The sequence below is a fragment of the Macrobrachium nipponense genome, chromosome 19 (genome assembly GCF_015104395.2).
Source record: "Macrobrachium nipponense isolate FS-2020 chromosome 19, ASM1510439v2, whole genome shotgun sequence".
Lineage (NCBI taxonomy): Eukaryota > Metazoa > Arthropoda > Malacostraca > Decapoda > Palaemonidae > Macrobrachium > Macrobrachium nipponense.
In genome coordinates, this window is record NC_061088.1 from 69,090,750 (window position 1) to 69,115,719 (window position 24,970).

Sequence of the window (24,970 nt, forward strand, 5' to 3'; positions counted from 1 at the left end):
ACACCATTTTTTAACTAAATTTGAATTACGTCATTGGTTTTAGCATGAGCCAAAATGTATATTCTGTGATTGATATAAAATCTCTCTCTCTCTCTCTCTCTCTCTCTGAGAAATACTATTAGGATTGTTTTTCACGATTCTTACTCTTCCACGGACTGGGTTTCCTTTTTTGACATGGTGCAACAGCCGTTATATTCTTGTCTTTTGAGATAATGTTTTTTTTTTCTCTCTCTCTCTCTTCATACAACACTTGACGGTTTGTCATCCCTCCAATAATGGTAGTTTAGTTAGTTAATTTTTGCAATTTTCATCGAAACAACTAATATCTTTCCGATCTTTATCATGAAATAAAATGAAACTGAGCTTTATTGAAATAATGAGATTTGTCATTTAAATTGTACGTAATTATTTTTGTTATTATTATTATTATCATCAGCCTGATTCAGGTATAGCGATTCCGTGTTTATTCCTCTCTCTTTTCCTATTACTAATACATGATGATCGTAAAAGACAGGAGTGGATGGCGTGCGAGGTCGTAAACGCACGAATCGAATGATGTTAATCCAGGGGTTTCTTGAGGTTCCCCCCGTGCGTTTCTCGGGCTCCCCCGTGGGCGATCGGGCGTAACATGACCCCCTGCGATTCCCCTGCTCCCATTACCATAAGCATCCACGTATTAGTTCCACATTAACATGGCAGGATTGTATAGGCGGGGTCTAGACAAAAAGAGAGAGAGAGGAAAAAAGAGAAAAAAAATCCTTTTGTCTTTCATGCTGGAATCCCCATTAGAAAGAATAAAATAAGAGCGAAATGTGTTTGTAATGGGGTCTTCAATTCTCCATAATGGGGAGACCAACGGGTTTTGGGCGCTCCTAATCACCACGCCTCGGTGCTGTCTTGCTACACCACGCGCAATCAATTAATAGGAAACATTTCGAGTATTTGAAGTCGGGAGATGCGATCTCGGTGTTGCACATCACAAATTTGCTCCTAATGAGACATTTTGATTTTTTTCTTTTAATTTAAGATGCGCATTTTTTTGTGTCTGGCTATCTTGCGGTTTGTGATTGTCTAGTGTTCAGAATATCTGGTTAAATTGCATGTATTTGAATGCCATTAAAATTACGTTTGGTTTACGCATTTTTTTTATTTATTTTTTTTAGAGAAGTTATGTTCATTAGTAAATGAAGAATGTGTGTGCTTGTAGTAAAACTTGGCCTGATACACATATAAATAAGGGCATTGGTGTTGTTAAACTTTTGTCTAATTAAGTGTATTGTTCATCTTATACTATTGTGAAGTTCATTGCCTTCGTGGTTCTTGATTCCACGTTTCATCCGTAGTCGTCTTTTCTTTATTGTATTTTTTTTTTTATTCGCCCAAAGGTAGCAAGTGTGTCCACCTGCTGTGGTCGATAACAAAGCTGAAACGGAGAAAGAATGCCACAGATAATTTCTTAGTCTAATTCCCCTAGGAGTGGCAGACCCTTGGAATTTGGTTCTGCAAAAAGTCCTTTTCCTGGGAGGCTTCAGCTTTGCCAACTGGAATGGCCCCCTGGGGAGTTGCCGTCGAGTAAAGCCGTTTATTTAATTTGTTTCTATGATGTTCATTTCACGTTTCAAAATTTGTATGATTGGGAGAGGAAATAAAGTTCGGGATTAATGTGCGATGTTAATATCCCTGCCAGCGTTAGCATAAAAATGGCAGTTAAATCTGAAATAACCTTTAGAGAGAAATTGATTATCCTGTAGTTTTGGTGGGAATGGAACCTTGCCCCACGAAGTTCCTTTCATAAATGACAGTAACGTTCTACCTAGACATAGTTGAAACGCCTTAATGGTTCATCCCTTGCTTTGCAAATGCCAAACATACATAATTGGTCGTTAAACAGAAAGGATGTCGTTCAAATAGCTATATAATGCAAGTATAAGACATGCCTCTCCAATTATGGGCCCATTTGGGAGGATGGGTTTATTTCAGAGGGAGCCACAAAATGGAAGTGTTATATATATATATATATTATATATTATATATATATATATATATATCTATATGGTATGGTTATTATATATATACATATATATATATATATAGAGAGAAATAGATTCAATCGAGGTAAGTACAAATGTCATAAAAAAATATTGTGATGATGTTTGCGGACTACTCTTTAAAAAAAAAATTAAGTCAGATTTTTAGTTATATCCACTTACTGAAATGGATATAACTAACCTGCTTCAAACTCAACAGAAATATCTACATGATGCATACATACATACAACATACATGCACACACACTCATATATATATATATATATATATATATATATATATATATATATAAAATGTGAATGTGTGTATGTACGTATGTATAATCGCCTCCAACGCTGTGACAAATGTGATTTTTCATGTATTTATATATATATATATATATATATATATATATATATATGTATGTATATATATATATATATATATATATATATATATATATATATATATATATATAAATAACATGAAAAATCACATTTGTCACAGCGTTGGAGGCGATTATACATACGTACATACACATTCACAAACATTACACATATATATATATATATATAGTATCTATATATATCGAGTGAGTGTGTGCATGTATGTATGTATGTATGTACGTATGCATGCATGTAGATATTTCTGTTGAGTTTGAAGCAGGTTAGTTATATCCATTTCAGTAAGTGACCAACAACAAAAATCTATGACTTAATTTTTTTTAAAGAGTAGTCCGCAACATCATCACAATATTTTTTATGACATTTGTACTTACCTCGATTGAATTTCTTTCTTTTCTCTGTACTTGTATTTTTTCATGTTAGGATTGGATTTTGGTTGTTTTGCGTTGAAGAAAACAGAGGGAACAGGAATGTTGTATGCGCTTAGTGAAAATGATGGCTCGTGAATATCTGTTTGATCAGTTGTATTTCTCTTTTATTGGCGTTTAGATTAATAATTGAGGAAAAGACAATATACATATATATGAGATAATTGACATAGCTAGCAAGTGATCTCGAATTGAAGAGTGAGTCAGCTTAGATCAATAAAGGAAGAGTTTTATATTTTCTCTTTTTTTTATTTTTTTATTTTTTTTAATTTTTTTTTAAAGGGTTGCTTCACCCTGCCGTGCTCTATTTGGATTACGGTTGAAGGTGCATGTATTTCCTTGGTGGTAACCCACCCAAGTACGGTCCAACCCAGTACTGCTTTATTGCAATGATAAACGACTAACGATGTACCAAACTTATTCAGTATATATATATATTATATATATATATTATATATACTATATATATATATATATATATATATATATATATATATTATATATATATTATATTAATAATTCAATATATATATATATGTTGACCGAGTCGGTAACTTCACTGAAGTCCTGATTTCTCCTCTGTCCGCTGGTTCGAATCCACGAGAGGACCAAATTATTATCAACTAAAAAGTTTCCCTTCTGTTAACATACATAAAATATATTAATTCCAAGGTAGAGCAAATGGATATTAAAGGACATTTGTAGGTTAATGCAAGTATATATATGAATCACGGTGATGTTAAAAAAATTATATATATGTGTGTGTGTGTATATACGTATATATATAATATATATATCTATATATATATATAGTATATATATATATATATATATATATTTATGATGTTACTCCCGTGATAGAAGTGTTTAATAAACACACATATATACCATAATATATATATATATATATATATATATATATATATATATATATATATATATATATATGTGTGTGTGTGTGTGTGTGTGTGTGTGTGCGTGTGTGGATAAATATGTGTGTTTATGTATGTGTTTGCATCCCTACTATTGCATTTTGGAAGGAATATGATTTTTTTTACACTTAAGGTGGCCCCAACCTCACAACCGACGTTGTAATTGAATGAACTCGGTGCAAAAGAAAAAAGTCGTGTGAAAGTGCATGGCGCTATATGCAGCCTCCATTCAATTTCCTTGATGTGTGGAAGAGAAGTTTATTCAGGCTAAAATGCTTCTCTGGTGTCACCTTATTTGGGCGAAATGCTTTTGTGATATTTTTGCGGGTGCTTTGTTTGGCGTATTTATCTTTGCATCGCCTTTTCTTCAAAAGTTTAATGGTGTCATTTTTTGAATTTGAGATGACTATTGTAGCAGTAGTCATGGTAGTTATGCCCCAGATTTTAGACAAGAGCCTCGCAATGTTCAGTAATGCATTGTAAATATGAGACGAATCTCGTAGTCATCTGAACTCCCTCGACCTCAAGCGCTTCATCAGGAAGGAATATATTGCATGTTCGTTGTGTATGTACATGTGTTGAACTGCGTTCTGCATTGATTGCTTAAAGGTAATATTTATCCTGCGTGCTTTGTTTTATGACACGGACTGCATAAAAAGAAACTACACCGAGGACCTCCCGGACTCGATGAGACGCGAACGATCCTTTTCAAAACGTTTAATTCAGCCCTCGTGCGGCGTTGCTAGCACAAGGGACACGGAAGTTTTTGAGAAGAATTGCGACACGCGAAAACGCTCTTTTTATTATAGCGGTGGATGTAAGATAAAGGAGAACTTGGTACGTATTGAGTGTTTTGGATATTAGCAGTCGTCACTGTAAGCAATCAATTGATTTTGGCAGATGCAAACGAAATTCCTTCGAAACTGGGTACGTTTTTGCCGAGAGCGAAGATGCTTTTTTTTTCTTTTTTTTTCCTTTCCCACCCATGGGTTTGAGAGGGGGATGTGAGTAGGGGATCAGGTTGCCGTTGTTAAAGTTAGAGCAGACTGGGTATTGTCATATGTTGCTTGTTTATCGAGAATCTTACTTTTCATTTCAAGTCAGTGGCCCCGTGGGCTTGGTTCAAATGAATAGGTTTCATCTACTGAATAGAAAAGTATATATATTCTTAACTTTGCTTTTCAGTAGGTATATAAAGCTGATCTGCAATAGATATCAGTCAATGCATTTTTCTTGTAGTGTGATCGCTTCCATGGTATGGTAGGCGCGTTCAACACAGCGAAGAGTGTTAGGGACCAGCGTTAAGGGGGAAACGAATAAATGATGTCCTTTAAATCCTGTATTCGTCTGTTAATCTAAACATTGAATGATATACCTAATTGTTAGCTGACTGTTGTGGGTCGTTTTTAGGAAAGAGAAAAGACGGACTTGAAGGTTCACTGCTTGGTCAGGATGCGTACCATTAAAACGGGAGGCTCTGAAAAAGTAATTTTTACCTACAACAAGTTAAAACTATTTGTGAGATTTATTCGTTCTTTATGTCTCCGTCCAGCTGCAACAACTGGGAGGTTGAAGCTTTTTAAAATATAGTGGAAAAGAGGAAATAGGTGAAAATAAGATGGACAGGTGGATTCCAGGTGAAATATGTTATTCTGAGGTAGAGAAAATGGAAGCAGTTTGAGAGTTTTAAAAAATGAATTATGAATAGATACAAAAAGAGGTGACTTTAGAATGGAACCAAATACTTGCGCAGAATTTGTACTCCCTAGGCGCGTAACAAATAAATTTTTGTTTCTCAAGCTGGGAAAATGAATGTCATCAAGAAATTGTCCCAGTCACAGTATTGTCTCGGAATAAATCCTGCTTATGCTTGTAAGCGCAGAGTGCAGAAGTGCCTTTATCCCTGGATAGTAATTGACAGCAGGAGAGTAGCTTGATTTTGGGCTGAAACTCTACACAAAGGCGAATGACGTCGATATGTTTAGTGTCTTTTTAGGTTCCTAAAGCTCACCTCTAGTCAGTTATACATTCCATTCAGTTTAGCTATGCACGAATGATGAATGGATGGTCTGCCATTTGATCAGGAGTGAAATTACAGTGGTTACTTCTATAATGCGTTAGGAAAAGGTGTGCTACTGTGGTGTGCATACAACAGCTATTGTTTTATTAAAACTTAAGTGTTGCATCCTACAATTATATTTGGTACAGTATGGAAACTGCATTCTGTAATTGAATGTATTTATGAGGTGAGACAAGTATTATTAATATTAGGTTGTCGTTACACTGATTTTAAATGAGAACTTTTTAATTAATTATATATTTTACTAGGTTATCGCATCCTTTGTTTCTCTGTCGTAACTGTGCCACCCCTTTCTTCACTAAAAAGCGACCAAAATGGGACAGAACACGTCGATATAGTGTCATTTGATGTCTTTATTTGTTTCTCACAATAACCATTTTTTCCCTTGTAGTCTCAGAGCCGGGCACCCACAGCGCGAAGGATTAGTCTCAGTTACGACTGGCACGCTTTGGATCATGTGGGATTATTTGCGCTTTTCTTTGGATTATTGGGAGTGGGGATACATTCATCTCCGTATGATAACAGCCTCGAAAATATTGGGACAAAATAATATGTAAAAAGAGTTATGTTTATTTGCTTGAATACGCCTGTTTATAATCATTATCGGCATTGCTTTTGTTCGTCATTTTATATCGTTAAAAAAAAGATAAGAAAAGGAATCCTAGAAGGAATCACTTAAGGATGGGTATAATGGAATGCCACCTTAAATGCTTGCTTCAAGTATGCAGATGTTTACGAAGTTCCCTCTCCCATGAATATCTCAACAGCTTCTTTGCATATACCTAAGACGTCCTTAATCGCTTGTTGCTTGTTTACTAGCCAAGGAGAGAGAGAGAGAGAGAGAGAGAGAGAGAGAGAGAGAGAGAGAGAGAGAGAGGATGAATATTTGTCGATAGCCAGAGATTCTTATCAGTGCCATTTGTTCAATTGGCCTGTTCGTGTTAGCCCTGTTAACGATAACGACTTGTTGATCCCCCAAAACCAATCCAAGTCTAGTTGCGCGTTTGCTCTCAGTCTCCATCTTATCTGATCCGAGCGTGTTATTGTAACTCCGAGGGGAGAAAGGGTGAGGGGGGGGGGGGGGGGGGGGGGGGGGGGAGCTTGTAGGAGCAGAGTAGTATCGCTTCAATAATGCCATTGTTTCTATTGCTCTAGCTATTGCTGTTGTATTAGTCGTATTTTTTTTTTTGTTTGTTTGTGCTGTTTACTTGTATACGTGTTTGACTCTTTGATTTGTTCGTATGTGGGAAACATACACGAGTCTTATGTCCGTCCATTCGGGGTAATATATACCACGGTTTATTCTTTGGACGTTGCGGTTAACCAAGAGTCTTTAAGACAGGCACAAGTTTAATAACTTTGTTTTCAGAAAATTTGGTTCTTGGAATTTTCTTCTTGCCTTTGTTTTCCTTGACAAACAATCTATCGCATGTAGAGATCAAGAGAGCATGCTGATCCCAGTTTACCCGGCATCTGTTTATCTATCTGTATGTATGCTATTTCAACCAAAATTGCAACGTGCGTCCTCGTTTAAGGGTATCAAGGTTGTTCAACGGGAGGTCATACCCTTCTGCAAGGGAAGATTTATTTATAAGCCACTTGGATTGGAATGGCAACATTTCCGCGTAATACCTTCTTTGATGAACTAGGTTGGGGTCAGAGTAGGGCCACATCTTTAAATTGGAGAATTTAGGAGGATATTTAAAAGTATTCTCGATCATACCTAATTGAGCTACACTACTATATGTTGCCACAGTAGGGATCAAAAGTTTTATACACGATGATATAAGAAAAATCTTAATTATGTTACCCGTATAGTTTTGAATGATGTTAACGTGGCTGTAAGACCCATATGCCTCTGCTTCATATTGATTTTTTTGGAAGAAGGCCAGGTAAAGGACACGTTGCATTCAAAATAGCCCCTTCAAAAGGGCAAAGGAAAGGAGATGAAGAATCGGATCTTTTACAATAATCGGAACTTGTATACCCGTTAGTTCTTGAATGGTTCTAGTTTACAAATTCATGCTGCTATAAATTACAAACAAATGTCATTGTTTTGAGAAGCTCATACATATACTTTTGCTTCGTCTTTGTAATTATGCATGTATTCGGTGTGTGTTTCCCAGAGAGAGAGAGAGAGAGAGAGAGAGAGAGAGAGAGAGAGAGAGAGAGAGAGAGAGAGTTGAGCGGGGGGGTGGGGGGGTGGGGGGGGGGGGGAGGTTGACAGGAAAACATATGAATTGCTGGAGGCTGACTAGGAATGGATGGACATTGAGACATGTGCGCACATCGCCATGGAGAAGAATGTCACAGAAGGGTCTTATGGATTGAGTTGGAATCCTCCCTGTGAATTGACCAAGCGGTCTTCATTGAGGGGGGAATTAGGTGTAATTTTCTTCTTGCTATAGAGCCCCTTATTTGTGAATGGAATACGATTGCCACCTGGATGAATAGTCATAATATATAATGATTTTTATGGAGCTTTAAGCTTAAGCCTTATTAACGTGAATGCATGGTTGTAACGCAAATTTTGTCGAGGAATCGGGTTAAAAAAATTGTCATTTTGCTGTTTATTATTTATACCAATGTATCTTTTGTAGTTTTTTGTAAGAAGTTGAGTCTTTTTGTTGCCAATTTTCTCAAGGAAAATAAAGTTCCTCATTTGTAGAAAGCATTTATTACACACACACACACACACACACACACACACACACACACTCTCTCTCTCTTAACATAAACCCATGATCATGCTGTGTGTTCCTGAACGTACTTTATTAAGTGATTATAAAGTTGCTTTTCGGTATCCTCACCATGGGTTGACTTATTGCTGGATGTACATTTACATATGATGGACATCTATAGTCAATGAGGATTTTCATCCTGACCAACAAATTGGAGCTTCAGATGTACTGTTAGTCAGTCGAGTATAAAATTTCTACAAATAAAGTAACCGTTGGGATTTCAAGGCAACAACTAATATCAAATTGACCAGATGGTTTATAATTAATCCTTTGTTATAAAGTCAGTTTAAGACACTTTGGTCATCAACCAGTGCGATTGATATATTCAGAAATGCATTGATGTTACTTATTTTACTTTCTTCTTATATATATATATATATATATATATATATATATATATATATATATATATATATATATATTACACCTGCGCTGCATATAAATTTTAATCCTGTTCTTTTTTAAACAAAACTCCAAAACCCCTCCTCCTCCTCCTCTTCCTCCTCCTCCTCCTCCTCCTCCTCCTCCTCCAGCCATGATCTGTATTCTTAAAACAGTTCATCGCGCGAAAATTTATCTTCATAATCCTCCAACAGATATGATAATGACGGGTGTCGAAGTGTGTACTTTGGATGATCCGTAATGACTACATCCATCTTGGATTTATCCTTAACACACCCCTCTCCAATTCCTATCCTTCCAGCCTGGCCCACCCACCCCCTCTCTTCCTTTATCCCTTTTCGTTTTTCTCTCACCTCACAAATCTTATTTTTTCAGAGGGTATTTTTGAGAGCCCCATACCCTTCCCCCCACTCTCTCTCTCTCTCTCTCTCTCTCTCTCTCTCTCTCTCTCTCTCTCTCTCTCTCTCTCTCCACTCAATATTATACAACGAGATATATGTAACACAATTTTTTGGGGGTGGGTTTGAATTGCATTGATGTACATTATTCTATATCTATATCCATGAAAAAGAGATATGAAGATATCGTAATAGGTTGTTATTGAAAGTGTTCATTCAGAATTGTTAAAAATAAGCTTCATCTGTCTTTCGTATATAGCATTAAGTTCGCTTTAGTACTGTGAGTAAGAGAGTAAGAATGTTCTTGATTATCATTACAGAAAATTGTGAAATTTTGTTTACAGTGGAATTTCTTTTATCGACAGAAATTCATAATTAATGGAAGACACAGTTTTATACGCTTCAGTACACACATATATTTTTGAGATTCATTGAGTATGTTTATGCGCAAATAGTTCTGCACATTTTTGCTGCTGACGCATTTATGACCGATTGTAAATCAAAGGCTTGAATAAATCGTCGGTCATGAATATCAGAGATGATTAAACCAATTAAACCAAAAATGGGAGAACTGAGCTAATGCCTCGTAAGTGATCTGTTCCATTAGGGGTCAGCATGAGGCGGAAGCGTTTATGTGACCCCGTGAAAAAAAGGTGAAAAAAAAGGGAAAAAAAGGGGAAAAAAATGGGCTTCATGAATTCACCCAATATGCGGTGTGTTCGTGTGTGTGACTGGCCCCAGTAATGCAAATGGGAGAAGATCTGAGAGCGAATCGTTCTTTGCTAATAGCCACAAACAAGTAATTCGTGACCGAACGCCCTCATTCTAATTAGCTAACAGCCTTTTTCCATGGCTTCGCGTAGAACGCTTTGCACATTCCCCATGGTCGTTACGTAAGAAAGAATGAGAAAGGACGGAGATGAAAAAAAGGCTTTATGGGCGTTGATACGAGCCTAGGATAAGACCTCTCACATAATTCACATTTGTCTTGATCTTTTTTGATCCTTTATAGGTCGTCGAATTATTATGAAGGGTCGCGTGAGAGACTGCGGGAGTGATTTCACTGTAAACATTTAGGTTTTTTCACCATCATTTTCTTCATTGTAGTTGTGCGACGTTTGTTTTGGTCAAGGTTGTTTTATAGTTGTCCGCCTTTTAATCTTGTTTTTGTTTAATATTTAACGTGTGATTATTCACAATTATCAAAGTGTTTAGATTGTTTAGACGTAAGATCCATGAAGTTTTGGAACTGTTGGTTGCATGCAGGTACGTTGCAGGGGTGCAGTCATGAAAGCGGGAAATGTCAGATGTGTGATACATGCATAGATGGGTTTGTTTTCTAAGCATGTTACAATTTTAGGCCGGTGGTCACTTGTTATCATGCTGATCATTTGAAAACTATCGATATTGTCATAATGTAAAATTCAGGTTATTCGTTTCAGATTTTTGAAAATATCAAAACGTTCCTTATAAAATTTTAAGAGAGATTTAATATGTGCCCCTTATATCTGGTTTTTCATGTTAGATTAAGCTGGCCTTTTGTGCCATTATAGGCTGTTTCTCGTTTGAGCAGCCGGCAACTCGTGTCTATAAAGCTGCTACGAAAAAAAATCTCGGGATAAATATTAGGCCCTGAGAAAGATTATATATTTTAGTGGGCGGTCATATTTTTGCCCGGAAAATCTAAAAAGGTTGGAGAAGGATTAGCTGAAAGTGGAATGGTTCTTCGGGAGGGTTTTGTTGGAGAGGACACTGTTGCTGTTGGGGGAATGTTTGGAGACGGAGGTTTGATGACGAATGAAACTTGGAGATCATGGAAGTTTTGTAAAGGTGAATCTATTGTGTTGCAGATCTCGCCTCTGTTACTGAACCTTGCGCTTCCCTTCACTGTTCCTGGTGCCATGATAGTAGACGTGAGGGAAAGGGAGAGATAGCAGAATAAACAAAGGATCGTGAATTATGTGGCCTACATTCGTTATTAGGAGAATATTCGTATAAGGAAACACATGTAGTAATAGTAAACAGAATTGCAAATAAAGTTTTAACCTCGTTTAGTTATGTTTTATATAAGTTTTGCGTGTGTTCGTCGGTGTGACGGACACAAGCTCCATAATATGTATGTATGTATATATATAATATATATATATATATATATATATATATATAATGTGTGTGTGTGTGTGTGTGTGTGTGTGTGTGTGTGTGTGTGTGTGTGTGTGTGTATCTAAGTTAATTGTTTTTTTTTTTTTAGAAGACTTCAGGTTTTTCATCATAACATTTTTATCCTTTTCAGACCATGGGCAACATATACGATTTTTGCGAAGTGGGACTGAAGATCTCTGGAATTTCTCCCTTGCACGCGAGAGCTGCCTTGGTGTATCACAACACCAGCCTCTCGGCCGTGCAAGCTGCCACCACTGCTCACCATACGGTTCTCTTCATGGGGACCACCACAGGAACTCTGAAAAAGGTAAGACTGTTTTTTTTTTACGCGTTCTTTTATATTATTCCTGTGGTTATTTGAACGGTTCCGTCGTGGACAGGTGAAGCTGAACGAAATCAACATAATTTAATGACGGGATGTTTCTTGTGATATTGAATGCCGAGTTTTTTTTTGGTTTTTACATATACTCTACATAGGGCAATATCTTTCCAGGGTCACTTGTTTTACCATGACGCGAAAACTTTTATAATTTGATTATTTTCGTTTTACTTTTTTTTTATTTTTATTTAGAGTGAAAATTTTTTTTTTTTTATTTCGAGTTTTTGAATTATCTTTTTTTTATTTGAGCAGTGAATATCTTTTTTTTTTTTTATTGAGTGAATATCTTCACGTGAGCATTATTAAGTATTTATGATGTGGCATGAATCTTTAAGCTTTTCATTGTTATGTATTGACTATTATTGTCTCAAGACCTTTAAGAAAGAAGAATGCTACAAGCTCAGGCCCTGAATAGGAAAATCAGCTCACTATGGGAAAAGAAATTAAGATGTAAGAATTAACTATAAAAGTAAATTAACAAAGTAAAACTAATAATATATATATAATAGGGTAAAACTAGTATGATAGATAACAGACTAAAGTAAGACGCTCGTCGACCTGATCAACAAACACGGTTTTGCACCAAATTGGAGCTTCCGAAATCCCAATAATTTAATTACATGATTGGAAGATTATTCTACAATTTGGTCACAGGAAGAATGAAACGCTAAAAACATTATGTGGTATGAAACCTCGCATGAGAAAAGGCAAGAACGTTAGAATTAACATTATTTTTAGAACTGCATGGTGGATGGAAAGTCTAAAAAGGCCTGAGTGCCCACGAGGGTGGAAATTATAATTATAAATATATTATGCACAATGAGGTCATTCAACAACGCTACAGAGGTTGATACCAAGGTCATAAGCTGATGGAACACCAAGTTTTTCTCCGAAAATGTAAGATGAGAGTCAGCTGTGAAAGGCCAGACTGGATGAACAATAGTCAGGTAACCTAGTCGTTTTAGTCAAGCTTTGCCGTTGTTTTGAGATTGAACTCTGTTGTTTTATTATCCAGAGAGTTTGTATAGGGTTTTCCTGGGGAACCCTGTAATGAGTGTGCTTGTGCGTACATGCCTTTATGTGTTTGTGCACCTACGGTTTTTTCGAATTTACTAGAAAGTGGATAAACCACTTTGAAAGTAGCCTTTGATCTCCTGGCAGCTACGAATAATAAAACTAGAGAATCCGAAGCAAGTGATATCACACACTGATCGGCTTCCTTTGTTAAAGCAAACAAATCTGAATTACCCGGAAGTTTAAACACGAAGCGCTCAAATTGGGAATATGGAATAGGTGTGAGCTGAAGAATTTTGCACCAAATGAAATTGAATGGAAGTCATTTTTTTGAGACTATCTCGAATCTTAGAGAGAGAGAGAGAGAGAGAGAGAGAGAGAGAGAGAGAGAGAGAGAGAGAGAGAGAGAGAGAGAGCGACGTGGGTACACGGGTGTTGAGAATTTTTGATTGCTCTCAAGGCAAAAGTTGCCCAAAGTTTGCTTGCGTTAACCATAGGGGTACGAATTTTAATGCTGAAGCTGTCTGTTAAACTTAGAAACTTTGGTGTTCAAAAATAGAATATTTACGACATAAACTTTTGCGTTTTGTATTGTAAATGTGAAAATATTTCTGCTTTATTTTATATCCCTCCTTCCTTATCTCATCTTGCAGTCGTCTCATTTTATTGCCGTGTCCCTCTGAGTGATGTAGAGTCGTGCACTAAAACTGCCTTTATCAGATTTGACGTGGGAAAGTAGGCCGGAATGCTCTCGGCTTTTTCCTTGGTATTTCTTGCGGCCTGTTATCTGCAGATCGTCCACAGGATGTCGGACACGGTCGAAGGGAAAAGAGCGACTTATCTATCGGGCTACACATAAAACATCCGAGACCAAGAAGACATGCGGGCACCGATATAACGCCCAGGAAGTGTCGGAAAAGGGCAAAGAAGTTTGAAGAGATAGCGAGGGGAGAAATCTCTAGGAGGAATTGGGAGGTTTTAGTACGAGTAGTGCGCATTGAGATAGGAGGTGCCGGAGGTTGAGGTTGGGGTTGGGGAGGGGGCGGTTGGAAAGGGGGCGGCGGGTTATTTGCTAAACAAGGGGGGGTGTAGTGACAACAGCGTCAAGGGATCACAGTAAAGTTGCCGTAGATAGTGAAGTCCAGAGGCCTTTGATTAATCGATAGTGTTATTGATTGTGATGACAAATGTTTTTAGTTTTAAAAGTAGTTTAGTGATTTGTCTTATTACTCACTTTTTCATGTACATGAGTCAGATTGACCTTTCATATGATGATGAAGGTGGACGATATTGGTTGTGATAGGAACTCTTTGATTTGATAAAAAAAAAAAATGATTTGTACAATTAAAATTGATTTCAAGGACATAGAACGGGAAAGAAATTTTGAACTGGTCCATAGTTTGCAATGGACGAATACTACAATTGTAAGAAAAACTGAATAAATTTGGATTTTAATGCAGTTTTGCTGACAGAATCATGTGTCACAACTTCTTCAAAATTCCTGCTTAAAGTGATTTATACTTGGCATAAAGTTCATTATGCCTCAAAAAAATGTGCAATCCAATCTGATTTCTTGTTTCACTGCCAAAACTGATGAATGGTGTATGGACATCAGTTCATACACCATTCGTCAGTTTTGGCAGTAAAATAGGAAATCCATTGGATTGCTAAATTTTGAGGTATTCTTGAAGTCACATTATGAGTATGGATATGTTTAAATTGTTCTGTCTCTCGATCGATAGATAAGTAAATATACGTAGATGGACTGATAGATATAAATTTCATTCATTTGCACCTTGTTAAGGAAATTTATTTTGTATTTGGAAATTTGCTCTTGTAGTACAAAATTCAGATTTTTTTTCCCGATGAATATTCTGCATTTTATATTCGGCTCCGCTGGGTAAATCTCGGCATCTCGTCCGTTAAACGTCTGAGTGAGAAAATACAGCCTCTTCGTTTTCTCTCCAAAGCTTTTATTTGAAATTAGGTCGTGAATTTCAAGTAGTGTCCCTTCAAGAGGCTCTGTTTTCCTTGCATCTAAGTACGCAGTTGTTTAATAAAGTACACTTACCCTCAACTCTTCTTGCAGTAAAGTCCTTGATGGAAAAGCCCTTTTCTAAGATGGAAGGAGCCGTGGGTCGCAGGAAGGAGAACTTGTTGGGGGGGGGGGGGGGGGGGGTAGGCGGGGGGGGGGGGGGGGTTAGGAACTCGATTGGTTTCTGATTATTGTATGCTTTGTTGGGGGGGGGGTGGTGAAATAATGCAGTCTTGCTCGATTCTTCTCATTTCATTTGACTCGTTCGTTATAGTAATATTGCCTCTTCGTTATAGTAATAATATTACTCTCGTTTTACTTGTTCATTTGGGTAATAAAATGATAGGGGGAGGCTCCATGGTGACTTTGAAAATAAGAATAATAATGAATTTCGAAGTTTCCTCCTACTAAGAAAGAATGTTGGATGCTTACGGAGAGGGCATTGGCCTATGAAAACATCAGATGATTCATCTTTTGCACCACGATTATGATTACGATACGTATTTGAAATTGAGCCACGTTGATAAATTGGAGTGCTCTCGATAAGACACCACGCTTTTACAACAGATACACCTTGATCGTTTACACTGGGCACTTATTTTGGGGTGTTGTTTCTTAAATATATTACGAAATACAAAAAGAAAGATGGCGGTTCCCATTTGACCATCAAACCATCTTCCCCAAGTCCGATCAATTTTGATGATTTTTTTATGCGATTTTAAGCCATTTTCAAATTTCTTCCCAAAACCCTTGCGTTCTCTTACTATATCACTAAGTGTGCGTGTCTTGCAATGTGAAAAGTCTTATGTGTGTGTGTGTGTGTGTGTGTGTGTGTTTTGTCATGACACCATCCAAATAGGATATCCATAGTGACCAGTTCAGGCATGGAGGGTTGGTGTCTTCTGTTCTGACGGTTTGGTCTTTGTTGAACGTTGTTTATGACCGTGGCTTAGACCAGATTACCCTCACACCCGCACCTTTCTGCCCACCACTCTCCTCCTTCCTCGTCCTATGTATACCATCCTATTCATCCGCCACCTTCTTCTCCTCCTCATCCTCCTTCTCCTCTTCCTACCTTTTCTTCGCTGCAATCACTTTTCGGATTTACGCCAGTTCTCTGTTCTTGATGTTCCTTTCTTTTGTCTGTGTACGACTCCTATGGTTTGAATGTTTCCTTCCTGTCACTACACGTACTTTTTCTATTTAAGTATGGACCAACCAAATTGTATACCCCATCATCCTTTTTTTTTTTTTTCAAGTAAAGCTTGTTCAGATGTTCATTTTCCATTTTTTTTTTTTTAGTTTTTCTGTGTTATTAAAATTTATCTTACAATATAGAACCAGTGCTTCTGCCAACTGACAATCTCTCTCTCTCTCTCTCTCTCTCTCTCTCTCTCTCTCTCTCTCTCTTTGTCACTTCATGTCTCGGGAGAGACAAATACACCTGCTTTATGATTGTATCCTCTGTGTTGATTGGTATTTCTCGTCCCTTTCTCTCTTGATGATTCTGCCTATTGTCTGGTACTTGTGCTTTTATTTAAGCTGATCAGTTCCCATTGCCACCAGACGACGTTGCTTTTTTTTTTTTTTTTTTTTTTTTTTTTTTATTTGATAGATTTTTTTTTTTATTTTTTTTTTTTTTTGTATTTTTTTTGGGGTTTTGTAGGGGCTTGTTTTGAGCTTGATGTTTGAGACTCTTGGTTTCTAATTATAAGAGTAAAATACGTACCGATTTGAGATTTCTACACAGAAAGAAAAATAAAAGTTGTCTGCCTCTCTTCCTTTGAAAAGATAATATTAAAAGCGCCTTTGGTTTCGAGGCGAATCAGAAAATAGAAGCAGGAAAATCAGGAAGAAAAGATATCAAAGCCTTTATGGTGGTAAGTCAGAACAACCAAATTTTACGGCATTGCTTGTAAATATTTACCCGTCCCTGAAGAGGAATCCTGTTATGCATAGTGTTTGTTTGCCCTCCTTTCCTCGTGTGTGTTTGTGTGCGTGCGTGTTTGTTTTAGCCTAACCTGTAGCAGTTACTCTTAACAGTATTGTTACTTTCGTATCTGGTCATTTATCTTCAGGGTTAGGGGCTGCTAGGTTTAGAGGATCTCTCTCCCCAGGCGATTTCGCCTGTGTGACCTTTCGTCACTGTAAACTGTCTGGTGGTTTATGTCCCTCCCATAATTAAGGAACGAGTTAAAACGCTGTTCTATTTCACCTTTTCCCTGTGAATAACTGAGGAGTGATATGTATTTTTTTTTATGTCGTGTGCCCCTTGAATTGATTGTGTAGTTTGATGGGTAATTTTAAAGTATTGCCTATAATTATGACAGTATCCAACACCATTCTTGGAAACATTGGGGCTATTTGATGCCAATTATTTTTCATTTTGCTTCCTATTTCGCCGGACACTCATCTAGGTCTTGTACTGGTATTAATTTCATCATATTCCTCTTTGTCAATTTTTCTACTGTAATATTGTTTGTGTTAGTTTTTCGTTTTATACTGCTTCAACCTTTCTTAAATTTCTCATTTTTTTCTAAATTCTCAGTTTTGATTGTGCTTTAATGCACTTATGTCTGCATTATCAGTGTACGTCGTCATCCTCCTCGGCAGAATTTTTTTTGACTTGTTTAATTCCTGTTATCTCGTTTTGTCTCCTCGCGCTGTTCTCCTCCTCGTTTTCTTGTTTTGGGCTCAACAGTCAGTATCATGAAAGTGCATAATCTGAGCTTCGGGACTTGCAAGTTTATCTTGCATTTTTCTTAGTGCGCAAAGATGGACGGATTGTCATTGTACATGCAAATTTTACAACTGCTTTCGCACGAAAGAATATTTCGTTGTATAAAATGTTTCCTTGGTTTTAAGTGCTGGCCAGGTTTCCTCAGATCTTTGTATCTCATTTAATACCTTTATTGCATTTGATCGTTGTCTTTATTAGGGGTTTTGTACCGTCAAGCTTCAGGCTTACTTTGTTACTTGAAAGTAATTACATTTATTTTTCATATTTACATGGCCAAGAAATACAAGTTAGCGTTGTATTGCTGTCAGTTTTCTTATATGTAGTTTCTGTAATTGTAATTTATTTCCGTATATAATGTAGGACTGTGTGCGATGTTTGGAATATAAATAATAATTATTGTTCCTTGCAAATTAGTGTTTAGAATTCTCATGATACTAATCGCATGCTTAAGTCTTTTTTGCTTATGTAAACGAGAGAGAAAATGTATACATATTACTTTGAAAACTTCTGTGTGCCTTTTGATTTTATCATTGTGCTTGCAAAAGAAAAGTTCAGCTTGTGTGTATTTCTCTGTTTATGTTTATTTTAATGAATGTTTTAAGTTGTTCGTGGTTTTGTTGGTGTTTTTGTAAGGCAATGAAACTGTAAATAATCATCATAATAATAATAGTAATAGTAATAATGATATTAATAATAATAATAATATCTCGAGAGATAATTTCGTGGTCGCTTCAGAAATTGTTGAAGCTTAGGTTCCTAGTTTAATATATATATTTTTTTTTTGGTGGTGGGGGGGGGGAAGCGGGTGGTTATCAGTTTTTTTTTTCTTTGAAGTCCCTTCCATTTCAGTTCCTGACTGCTGCTGCTGTGCTCCCTACGGAGTCTCTGCCGGGCAGGTCCTTGTCTGGCATGTTTCCCTCTTTCCCTTCAAAATTTCTCCCATTCGTGCTTATAGTTTCAGTTTATTTATTTATTTTTGTGTGTGTGTGTGTGTTTCAGTATTACAAAAATTCTTCTCTTGAATATTCCTGCTATTTTATTTTTGCTAAATTTTGTTGCATTTGTTGTTTTTGGTTATTTGTGTTATTTGCCCCTCTCTATGCATAAAAAAAATCTTTCATCATGATTATTGGTCCTCTTGTTTTAAAATTTTTCATTTCCCCTATTTACCTTTCTCTCTCTCTCTCTCTCTTAGTGTCATAGCGTCCTTCTGTCTCCCTCCTGGGACCTTCCTCTCCCCCACCCTCCCCCACCCGCCCAATATCCAACATGTCTGTCGTCAGCCAATATCGAGAGATAGCGCAGTGACATTCCACACCAACGCAAGGCAACTATTGGTGAATACATTTACTTAATATCTATGGAAATATTCCTTCAGATATCTTCTGATGGTAATGTACATTTAGGAAAGCACGACACTGGTGCTGTGCATAACTGCTCCTCGGTTGCTTGTTGGTAAGAGGCTCTTGAACCTATTAGTAGTTTAGTATTGATAGTAATCTCCAGTAATAGTGAAACTATGAAACTTCAAGTTGAACATTCATTCTGTAGCCGGAGAGATTTACATTATTTTCTCCTATTGCAAGAACATGGAACCAGCCTTATGACGCTTTCAGAGAACAGTTTAACTAACTGGTGGAGTAATATAATAAGTATTTTTCATCCATTTTTGCTGTAAGTGATGTTGTTTGAATCTAGTGCCACGTATGAATATTTTAGTCAAATTCTATGGGTCTTTTATATACCGAAACTATGGGTCTTCATATACTGAAATGGGGTGCCATATTTTTTTGGTGTGGGCCGGTTAAGTGATCAGAGTGCAAAAACCATTGCTTTTGAATTTGTCTGGTATTTATACCAGACTGTTATTTATTTTTTTTTTTTTCTATAGAGGGCTTTTTCCCCAGGGTGTTACTCAATCGTCGATAGTGCCACAACGGCCTTTGTTTTGGTGAGGAGTGAAAAATCGTTAGTTTGAAGTGAAAAAAAATGCAAACAAACAAACAAACAAACAAGCACATTTTTTTGCACAGAGCGAGAAAGTGATTACTACACAGTCAGCGAGAGAGAGAGAGAGAGAGAAGAAGAGGAGAGATGAGAGAGAGAGAGAGAGAGAGAGAGAGAGAGGAGAGAGAGAATTTTCCATGGGAAGTCTTGTTGAGTCTGCCCTGCCAATCGGTGGATTTCGGTTTTTCCCCTTCAATTTTTTTTCCTTCAGTAAGAGAGCTGCAGAATGTCTGTGGGATTTGTCCAGTATCTTTAAAACGTGCTTCTTTAAATCGTAATTTGGTTGTCGGCGATGTAAGCGACACGTGAGGCTGTCGTTTTGTACACGCGGTATCAGGAGTCCATCTTCAAACACTGGAGTTGTAGATTTAAAGCGCGCACAAGAAGGGAAGGTGGGGGGGGGGGGGGTATTGTTGGCGTGATGAGGGGGGGTAGGTTGGGAAGGTATGGACGGATAAGGTTGGGGATGGGGGTGGACATCGTCGGCAGTCACAAGTGTCTCTAGAAAGCACACGGATAACGAATAAGATTATCGCTCTCCTCCGGTCTTACTTCATTTTGTGGCCCATTATGCTCATCGAGTTGAGGGTTTTGTGCTAATTTATTTTTAACAATGGATTTGTTTGGTTTTACATGACGGAAAGAAACCTATTCCGTGTATATTATCGTTAACTGCATATAGAAAACTTTATACATTTATTGCGTTTGTCGCTATGGTTGTGAGCAAATTAAACCTACATAAACAGTGAGCTATTTATTATGCAAGCATTGAAAGTTCTATTACACTATATATATATACTATCTATATATATATATATATATATATATATATATATATATATATTATATATAGATATATATATATATATATATATATATATATATATATGGCCATATGGAAATTACTAATAATTTAAAATCTATATTGCGCTGCGTTTAAAGTACTCTAACCATCGTTTTAAAAACAACTACTTCGTTTTCATTTTCAAGTCCTAAAAAATGTAAAATGTCAAATAATATTAGTGATCATACACGTATAAAACATTTACAATACAAATAGAAAATTACGGTTGCGGCACAATAAAGATTTTAAATTAGAAGATGCTTTGGCTCGTCTTTGCCCTTTAATTTATATTGAAACAGATTTCCTGCTCCCCATGGCTACTTCTGATTTATATATATATATATATATATATATATATATATATATATAATATATATATATATATATGATATTATCATATTCCCCTTCGGTACATATATATGAAAATATATCAGGTTTGGGAGGTAAAGTGAATTTAGATATTAAAGGACATTTGTAGCTTGAATTGATATACATATATATATATATATATATATATATATATATATATATATATATATATATTATATTAACATATTCATTCTATTTTTTATATATACCGGTAAAGAAAGATTTCAAACCGAAGAAATACGTAAATATTTTACTAATGAGAAACTAAAGTAATGTGAATGCCAGCACGGGACGTACGTAGCATTTTAAAAGTGTTCACATGTCAGTTTCATCTTGCCGCAAGAAATAAAAAGAAAAATGTTTGTTGTTAGTCGGAGTAGTAGTAGTTCGTGCTAGGTTTATTTAGGCTTTGCTAGTTTATTTCCTTTACTGCCCGTAAAGGGAGAGAATGGCGGGCGTTTTTTCCCTCGGAAAAAAAGTGTAATTTTTTCCCCCGAAATTTGTTCCTTTGCTGCTTCCTGAAGATTATGTTCTCCGTGTATGTGCTACTTGTGGCCTTTTTGTTATTTGTTATTCATTGTATACTTGTTACTTCAGAAATTTTCTAACATGTTATTTTCTGTATATTTATTACTTGGGACATTTTCTGTTATGTTTTTCACTGTATCTTGGTTACCTGCGACATTTTCTTTTTGATGTTCATTGCATATTTTTTACTTGTGGCATTCTTTTTATTTGCTATTCGCAAACCTTCTGTTTTTTAAGCTATGGAATTATTAGTCTGCTTTTTAACATACATTTTTAATTCCACATTTTCCAGCTTTTCCATAGGTTCAGTACGCAATAAGAAAACTGAGAGAGAGAGAGAGAGAGAGAGAGAGAGAGAGAGTTTATTGCCCAACGGCTTAATATATGAGGAAAGTTGTTGTCTTGGTCTAGGAAGTTTTAGAAAGATGATTGAGAATGTCGATACATTTTGTGTTCGTGCTAATGGCCTCTGCTTACTTCTGTGACGTCTGTATTTCCTTTTTTTTTTTTTTTTTGCATCGTATACTGTGTCTTTATGATATATTTTAAAATGTACTTCTCGCATTTTCAAGTCAGTGACATTATATGCATTTTATGTGAGATTGCGTTTTCAAAAATGTTTTATATGGGCTATGGTAATTCTCTCTCTCTCTCTCTCTCTCTCTCTCTCTCTCTCTCTCTCTCTCTCTCTTCTCTTCTCTCTCTCTTATGTTTTTAGATATTTTTTATAAGATACCGAATTGCCATGTCCTTTTTATTTAATTTGTGAATACACTTCCGTTTAAGTTCATATTTTTTTATTTCGTACTTTTACTTTATCAGTGTACACTGTACTTCGTAATGTAAATTACTTGCACATTGTTTTAACACTTACAAGATATTTCCTAATGTATCGTAAATCTGTCATTGAAATAAATGAACTTGATATAAAAAAAAAAGAGCAAGGAAAATATCCTTGTGTCGTCTGGTTGACCTAGAAGGTGGAGCTTGGGTGGTTGGGCTTATGGCTGGAAGGGAAAAAGGGTGTCGATTACTGGACACTACAAGCCTGGAAACTGTGACGTATAACTTCAGGGGATAACGTTTCTTTGCGGAAACTGTAGCTCATCGCGGTTCCGCTGGAATGTTTCTCTCTCTCTCTCTCTCTCTCTCTCTCTCTCTCTCTCTCTCTCTCTCCATGTGGTGTGCGTGTCTGTGTTTGTTCTACATATTTCTCAGTATTGTATCAGTCTTTCGTTTCTCCTTGCATCACCACTTGGTTCCCTGTTAAGTATGAATCTTCTCTCTCAACGTCCCGTGTATCTCTTTCTTCTTTAAAACCTTTCGTGTCTGCTAACATCCCCTCCCCTCCCTTCCCTTCCCCCACCCCATCCCTCTCATTATTTTCATTAGCTCCCACATGTGGTCTTCAGCCATCATCTCTCTGCAACTTTCGTAAAGATACTCTGCAGTATCTACGGCAAATCTCCGCCGATCTCTCCGAATTGAGTCTGGCATTACTTTCATTCTTCGTCAGGTAAACGGCAGAGGAATCTTTATAGGGCGTAATGCAAGCTTTGGTGTTCCTAAAATACGGATATCTTGTTAGGAGCCAGAAACAGCAACGGCATTCGCGGAGCAGCAGGTGAACCTCAAGCTGAAGGGATGGGGGCCTGGAGGGGAGTTCCTGAGGTTGTGGGGAGGAGTATGACGGGCCTCGTAACCCTCGGTGGGCAGCGATAATGAGAATGGATCTTACTTGTCTCGGAGATAAGGGTGTCGATTGCTTAACGCGTCTTATGGTCGGGGTTACGTCCCACTCAAGGTCGTGGGCGCACAGGATTGGTTACAGGTATCAGGTGGAGAGGGTTTCTTAACCACTTTCTGCTTCTTCTCTTTCTTCTCTTTTTTCCTCTACCTAATTCTTTGTTGCAGATATTAATTGAAAACGGGTCTTGCCCCCACAAAGCCCGGTTTTAACGTAACGCGAACCCACAATATTTTAAAGGAGTTTACTGGGAAGGTTTACTGCAAGATGGGCATGACTAGCACAGGCCGCCGCCGCTAGATGTGTTGCAGCTTAGTAGTAGACAGAGAAAGAGAAAGGGTCCTGGGAACCGTCGTAGGTCTTCCAGTCCAGTCCTTATGTACAACGACGGGAGACTGAGAGAAAATATGCTGTCGTTTCCGCTTCCATATGTTTGTGGAACATCCGTCTGGGAATGATAGCAAAGGGGAGCCTATGAAATATCAGTCTCGTCATAGATGACTTACGCGAGATTTCAGGTCTGTTCGAGTGTCTACGAAGTGGACGTTCGTTTGTTATGAATGAATTAAGATGACGGTCGTCAGTGAGCTCTTACCAAGTGTAATTTATGACAGCATCTAATCAGGCCACTTGTTGCGTGTGTTGGGTTATTGTATAAAGTAAATAATAGCTTTAACGAAAAAATTATTTTTTAGATACTTCATTCATATCATAGAGTAATAGCTTGAAGGAAATGGTGATGTGAGAGAGAGAGAGAGAGAGAGACTTTAGGTTTCACCTCGCATAGGATGAAAGCTTCCTCGTCGAGGCCCTCTTATTTTGACAATCGTTTTGACGGGGCAGTGAACGCTCACGCTGGTGTTTCTTCTCTAGGGCTGCGTCCCACGAAGATTGACTAACACCTTGGTACCTTATATATATGCTTTAGGTCAAAAAGGGTTGTAGGATTATAGGTAACGCATGGAGAGAGAGAGAGAGAGAGAGAGAGAGAGAGAGAGAGAGAGAGAGAGAGAGGAGGATGGGTTATGGTTTAGCTCCGTTGTGGCGACAGCTGGATAATGCACTGCAAATGGAACTTGTCTGCCGCATTAGAAACGCCGAGATTCTTTTCAAAATTTGTCCCACTTGCGTGGAGTAGGAATGGTGAAAGTTTAAACAGTTGCAGTAGCCAAGTTCCCCATGAGAATTTTGGCCTGGGAAGAAATATATAGGTGAGAGGGAAGAAGTTTTTGAGGGTGAAAACTTTATTTTGCTGTTAATCCTCGGATTTAAAAAAAAAATCTTGTGCGTATTTTGAATGCGAAAAAAAGGAACTTAACTTTATTTTTTTTATTTATTTTTTTTATTTATGTCTTAACTTTTTGTGTCGTAGAATCAAGGAAGCTCTAGGCTTGTTGAACTTTTGAAAAGAGCAGCAGAAAGTGGTCGAATCTTTCACAGGATTTGCTTGTTTTCTGTTTAGAAGGAACACATTTTTTTTAACTGGAGTTGCGTCCATGTTTTCTACTTGCTGTCTCTGCAACATAGAAGTTTCTAGGGAGTAATTTTGAAATTTATAATATTAAAAAACATTTCCGCCTTTTTTAAATTGAGCTTAGCCAATCTATGCAGTGTTATCATATATGTTTCCCTCCACAAGTCGCAATATTTCCTATATATAAAAATCACAGTTTGATAGGTCCGGTGTCAAGTTATGCGCTATAATGCATTCACGTTATCAGCTCTCTCTTA

General features: G+C 37.0%; 1 protein-coding gene across 1 annotated transcript in view; it reads left to right on the forward strand.

Moving 5' to 3' along the window:
* Window positions 1-24,970, forward strand: part of LOC135218106 (plexin-B-like) — a 535,564-nt gene that overhangs the window by 135,612 nt on the left and 374,982 nt on the right. Inside the window, exon 3 of the mRNA XM_064254254.1 lies at window positions 11,707-11,883. Coding sequence (XP_064110324.1) covers window positions 11,707-11,883 — 177 coding nt within the window. The remainder of the gene's footprint in view (window positions 1-11,706; window positions 11,884-24,970) is intronic.